This window comes from Tarenaya hassleriana, unplaced genomic scaffold, assembly GCF_000463585.1.
Source record: "Tarenaya hassleriana unplaced genomic scaffold, ASM46358v1 Cleome144, whole genome shotgun sequence".
Lineage (NCBI taxonomy): Eukaryota > Viridiplantae > Streptophyta > Magnoliopsida > Brassicales > Cleomaceae > Tarenaya > Tarenaya hassleriana.
Window position 1 is genome coordinate 103140 of NW_010964863.1, and position 6328 is coordinate 109467.

At 36.4% G+C, this 6328-nt stretch overlaps 1 protein-coding gene across 1 annotated transcript; it reads left to right on the forward strand.

Moving 5' to 3' along the window:
• Positions 1-3926: 3926 nt before the first annotated feature.
• Positions 3927-4725, forward strand: LOC104808435. The gene is made up of 3 exons (XM_010534114.1): positions 3927-4075; positions 4171-4257; positions 4390-4725. Exons 1-3 carry the CDS (start codon positions 3935-3937, stop codon positions 4588-4590), a joined length of 429 nt encoding a protein of 142 aa, XP_010532416.1. The 5' UTR covers positions 3927-3934; the 3' UTR covers positions 4591-4725.
• Positions 4726-6328: the final 1603 nt, after the last annotated feature.

Consider the following 6328-nt stretch of genomic DNA (forward strand, 5'->3'; position numbering starts at 1 on the left):
GCATTTTTATCTTTTATTTTTACATTTTAGTTGCATGGGCATATAGGATGCATTAGGTTCATATAGTTTGTTGTTAGGGTTGTGCATGTTCTCATATAGTGTTTAGGACATATAAGATCACGTGCATAAAACCGTTTTGAGCATTGATATGATGATCTATGGCATGAGAGAGTAGAAACGTCCTGAAAACATTGTGATCCGTTGAACGTGGTTATGTTTTGTTGAATTGATTGCTTGACCTTTAGGATTGTCTAGAATGGCTTGTGGGATAGAAATCGTTGGTTGGAACCCGTGGGACCAATGTTGTCTAGCCAAGTAGAAAAGTTTCCATAGGAACCTTTCCCATATTTGTTGAAATCGGTAAAGTTTGTTATCAAATGATTTTTATTTTTTGATGTGTAGAAAAAGATAGTGAGCATCTCGACACTCCGCTGTCATTATCTCGTCAAGAAAAATCATTCGAGGAGATGAGTGCGTCGATTTGATGGTTCGGGTCTAAATTATGGGTCGGGTTATCCAATAAACAAATCGAAAAAAATGATTAGGAACCCTTCAACTTCAATGTCCTAGGAACCCGAGATTCTAGCAAAAGAAAAAAAAAAGAGATAAAATCTAGCTAGATGAAAAAGAAAAAAAAAGAGCAGAGAAAGAGAAAAAAAATGAATGCCGAAAGCGTAGAATAGATATAATTAGGTAGAATGGTATAATAGGTTCGAGAAACATGCTTGATAGATGATTGAAGTCCTTGGATTGGTTCTAGGAAACGGTATAGATCCCATGGCTAGGAAAGATTATCATTTAGAGAGGGAGATCATACTAAACAGACTTGTTCATTGTTCACGGGGATCTAGGTCAGATAGATGTTTCGCTCTCGATTATCATTTTGAGTTATGTCATTGTCTCGCCCTCTTTTCAGATTGTTTTTCACGGAGTATTTGCTCGAGGACGAGCAAAGGTTTAGTCTGGTGGAGTTTGATAACATGTATTTCGGATGATGTTTTGATATAGGATGTCTAGCGTATTTCACTCGGTTTTACATATTTGTAGGCATTTTAGGGCAAATTTGGCTTCAATATTGCATGGTTGTGTTCTTTGGTGTTTAAACATGTTTTCACGCATAAAAAGAGCGAAAGGAATGGAAAACATGAGGTACGGAACATCATGGACGAAACGGGAATATTTGGAGTGTCTCCAGGGAAAATGAGAAGCTCAGAAAACGTCACATCTTGCAAGTCCAATAGCTTTCACTCTATAAGTCCAAATCATGCATTCGCGACAGCATTGGAAAGCTCTCTTCGATATCTACGCATAGATGCCAAGATCACCAAAATCCGATGTTGGAGCAAGAAGTTATGAATAAATTCGTGAAGCATATCAAAACTGCGATGTGACACGATCGTGTCACTTGTACAGACACGATCGGGTCACTTAAAATCCGGAAATCTTCCAAATTTGCTAAAAGGAAAGAGAAATAATTAGGGTTAGCCTCCAAGGTCGAATTCATTCATACTTTTGACAGAAAAAGGACCCTAGAGCACACAAAAGAGGAAGATTATCAAGAGGCAAGAGATTGGAGTAGAAGACGGAGATTACAAAGCTGAGAAATCGACTAAGCATTCTTCATTTTTTCTATTTTACGATGTTTCGTATTATCGATATGAACCCTGACGTCTCGATGTTTAGCGAATAGTCCCATAGCTGTAGGTTAGGGATTTGCTATGTAAGGATCTTTGGTTTTTATTTCCAGAGTTTGTGGATCTATTTATTCCATTCGGTTTATTGATTTGTTCTTAATGCTTTTGATCTCATTGGCCACTTGGTTGAATGAACTTAGGGTTTTAATTCACATAGACATATAGGATTCTAACCTGGAACTAATTCAATAAATAGAACAGGTATCACATCGGGAGATGGGTATTTGCCTAGGAATTATGATAGCGTTCGTTCATGCATCCAGAGTTTTAGACTATTGAATCGGGAGATTAGTAGGATTAAACCTAGATAGTGAGATTACACTTGAGAGAGTTAATCTCTACCTTAGAGCTTGAATTCCCTGGATTGGATAGATAAACCACTAAGTTTGCATCTTTTGAAAGATCATTGCATGTAAAGCAATACCGAAGCCTGTAGTGTTCATCATTTATAGTTTTAAAACCGTTTTATCGTTTGCTTTGCTACCCTCTCATTCCTACATCATTTTCTTTGGATTTAGACTTAGATTTGGATTCAATTCATTTGTCTACTTTTGTCCCTGTGTTCGACCCTAATACTACAACTGAATCGTACACTTGCGGTATTTGTTAAATCTAGGATATTATGACTTGACCAAATTTATACATCTAGATTTGCGACATCAATCACCGAAATAGAGATTCCGTATTTTACTACTATTCCAGATGAGCTTACAGGTTCACACACAAGGACGAACATATGTGTAGAGTATCGAAAAGGAGAAATCAGTTTTGGTCTGGCAAACGGTTGTCAGAACGAAATCAAAAGGCCAAGGAAAAGTTCTGACAAAATGGAATCAGACGGTACCATATGGAACCAGACCGGTTCCACTTTTGACAGATTTCCTTTTCCCACTTAAATTAGGGTTTTTAAGGAACCAAATAAATAGGGCTCAACCCCTAGGGTTTTGGCACGCCTCCTAAGACTATTATAGCAGATCTAAGTATCCCAAAACCCCCTTTCGATTCCTAATGAAGAAACCATGAGGATTCTCAGCACAAGAAGACTCAGCTAATGAATGCTTATATACTCTTCTTTCATGTTTGATTTGAGCGAAATTGTCTTTCATGCACTGAACATCCATAGTTATTGACACATCAACGAGATATGATCAGTCCACCGTTTTGGATTTCGATTCGGTTATATTCGATTATATAAGATTTATAATCAATCGGTTTTTTATATAAAATTCGGTTCGATTTTATTTGGATTTCTAAATCAGTTTTTATTGATAAATAGTCAATTTTTAAAGAAATTTATGATTTTTTAGTTATTTATTTTATTTAAAAAATTAAAATTGGTTCGATTTTTATATTGAATTTGAACCGAATGAAATAACTAGAACTCAGTTTCTATAACAATGATCAAAGTCACAGAAATCCATCGATAAACCAAAGCTTACTTTCATCTCTTCGGTTCAGAATCTTATTCCTCTTCCACAAGAGGCAAATCTGGCAACGGCAACAGGTACTACTACTTGAAGTGACATGGATAGATTAAACAAGTGACATGGTTTGTAATCAACCAAATAATGTGAACAGAACTGGAACCGCATAATTCCTGCTTCACACATTCGAATCAAATGCAGGGAAAAGGCCTGTATAGGAAATCTTTATCATAGTTTATTATAAGAAATTAATATTGCATAATAACATTCTAAAACCAAAAAAAAAAAAATCATAAAACCAAGTTTGTGCAGTCACGTTAAAAATATCTGCAAAAGACAACTTGTTATTCAAGTAATCAACTGCAGATGTTAGATCAGTTCAATGCTTAAATTAATATACAGCTTTTAAAGTTCTGTATTTTGTTTTTTTTTTTAATTTATAAAAAAATATTATAAATAGGAGTTTCTACACTCACTTGGTATTTCGTTGACGTCTCTTGATCTCCTTTTGATGTTTTCAGAGAAGACGCCTCCTCGTCCGTCATCCTGTGGCTTATCCCCTCCATGAAGAGCAAACAAACACCCACTTCTGCGAAAAATCAAATCATTTAATTAAAAAAATCAAGAAGTCAAATAATATAATATCAATCTGAATCCAAACGACACGTTGTACAGTTCAGACCTGTTCTTCTTGAACTGTTCTTTCTCTGAATCTTGCCAAGATAACTGCAGAAATGAATATACATTAGCTCTGTCGTTTAGTTCAAAGTCAATGACATTATTTTCAGACTTAGAACTCGAACTTCTCAAGTCTTCATGGTTAATCGAAAGGCCAATTTATCACTGATTCTGGTGATCACGATGTTGATGATAACCACAGCTTTCTCCACACTGAATGAGGATGAGATAGAAAGGTACTTGAAACAAATCAACAAACCTGCTGTTAAATCAATCAAGGTAAATAAATAGTATACATCCATATATAAGTTATTCACGTTTTTAGTTATGTTATGTTGCTGTTGTTTCAATTTTCGAATTTATGTATCGAACAGATTCCGGATGGAGATATAATAGATTGTGTTGATATATATAATCAACTCGCTTTTGATAATCCATTACTAAAGAACCACACTATTCAGGTATGTCCCTGTTTTGCTGGTCTCCTTTTAAATATTTTGTTTTTGGCTCATATTCTTCTTTTAAAGTATCGATTTGTTATTTTTTCTCACATTATTTTGTTGTTTGGTTTCTACGGGAACGATTCCAAATAGATGAAACCGAGTTCTTTCCCCAAAGATCTCCCTTCAACCAGTTATAAACAATCAGAGGGCATTGTAACTCAACTATGGCACAAATATGGAGAATGCCCAGAAAACACCGTTCCGGTAAGAAGAACAACAAGAGAAGATATCTTACGATGGAGGGGTCCCCTCGAAACTTTCGGAAAAAAAACGGTTGGACTAAAGAGCTAGATCGAACCAATAAAATCTACATAAGATGCTAGTAAAAACAAATCAAAGTTGTTACATTTTGTTCTTCTGAGCAATGTGTGTAATTTCCTATGACCTTTTTCTTTGAATAAAGGCAGTAATGTCGTGCAAGTCTTAATGCTAGTTTCAAAAGATATATGATTTGCTCATCATAATCTTCGAATACATCACCTAAACTTTTTTTTTCCATCAAGCTATATGCATCCATATTCCAAGTTGTTGAACACTTGTATTCAATACAAAAGCTATCATTAGATGAACATGATTAAAATTTGAATGACTAGAGATCATGATGAGGGCAGCAAAACGGATATCGAAGGAGCAGGAGATGTACATGAGACAATCGTGGAGAAGGACTTGAAGATTGATGGATGGATGACCGGATCAAGGAGCATGAGGATGCAAGCGATGTTTAGACGCATGGTCGCGGAGGAGCTAAGGCATGGAGGGAAGAGCGAGAAGTCAGAAGATGGACTTTGGACATTTTTCTATGAGTCGACGAACGGTCGATCATGCCATAACGATCGATCGATCGTGTCCACTAAAGATGTGTCTGTTTGGTCCGATAGCTCAATCGAGTGATTGTCGCCTTGACGATCGCACGATCTCATCATCTAACCTTTTACAAGTTTTGGCTCAGAGAGTTCGATCTACCGATCGTCCTCAGAAGATCAATCGATCGTCCTATCATGATCGACTCTGTTGGCTTTTGAGACATCCGTAACCTGTATTCCATGTACAGAATATGTTACTTGGACAAAAACTCATTTAAAATAGCATACCACAAATTTACGAGAACTTTACAACTATTTTACACCAAGTACACGCAGCGAAAAAATAAAACCTTACAACAATTCTTTTAAAACAGTACATGTCTGAGATAGCATTTAAACACAACCGTAAAAGTAAAGGATCACTGTCCCGAGTGCAATACAATTACAAAACGCGTACATAATGTTACATCTTGGAGTCATTGTTAAACCCCTACTTGTGCTCTTCGTGATCTGAAATAGATAAAACCACAAGGACTAAACACAACTGCTTAATGAGTAACCCGACTTGAATATAGTAAACCCGTTCTCATCGAGAACGGAGTGAAAACGATAATTTTTTAGAATACAACATATACAATAATACGTATAATCATATTACATCAAACACAATCACGCTCGTATATAGGGCTAGTCCAACGACTACTCGTCACCTCCCTTGACTTTACTCCTGACTAAACTGTCAACCGGTACTACATACGCCTCACGCATTTTTCATCTTGTTAGTTGTAATGCTCTAGGATGATCCGTGATATGACATTTCGACTTTGTATTGATTCATTGATTTGTGAATGCATTATTTTTCCCGTTATATGATTGGCATGTTTGTTATATTTCAGTATCCTTGAATCATTAGAGAATGATTCTAAACTCTCTGGTCAGTTATCGTTGTGGGAACAATGATGAATTAAGACTAGCATGAGGTGTGATCGATGCATCGGATGCATATCACAATCATGGGTACTCGTTGTGAACGAGTAACTGGATGACCCGCATGAGATTGTCACATGGACAGATTCATGACTTGAATCTCATACAGCGGTTCGTTCTTGGATCCTCACACCTGAGATGTCTAGAGTATCTGATATGAGGAGTGGCGTGTCTTGACTGCGTCAAACGTCCTCTTTAACCGAATGATTATAACGGCGTTGATCAGATACGTTCACGAA

What these genes read in the sequence shown, in the direction of transcription:
- LOC104808435 (XM_010534114.1), top strand. Translation starts at nt 3,935, where the DNA reads ATGGTTAATCGAAAGGCCAATTTATCACTGATTCTGGTGATCACGATG. An exon ending in CTGCTGTTAAATCAATCAAG is followed by an intron (nt 4,076 to 4,170) that starts GTAAATAAATAG and finishes TGTATCGAACAG; the next exon opens with ATTCCGGATGGAGATATAAT. An exon ending in TAAAGAACCACACTATTCAG is followed by an intron (nt 4,258 to 4,389) that starts GTATGTCCCTGT and finishes GATTCCAAATAG; the next exon opens with ATGAAACCGAGTTCTTTCCC.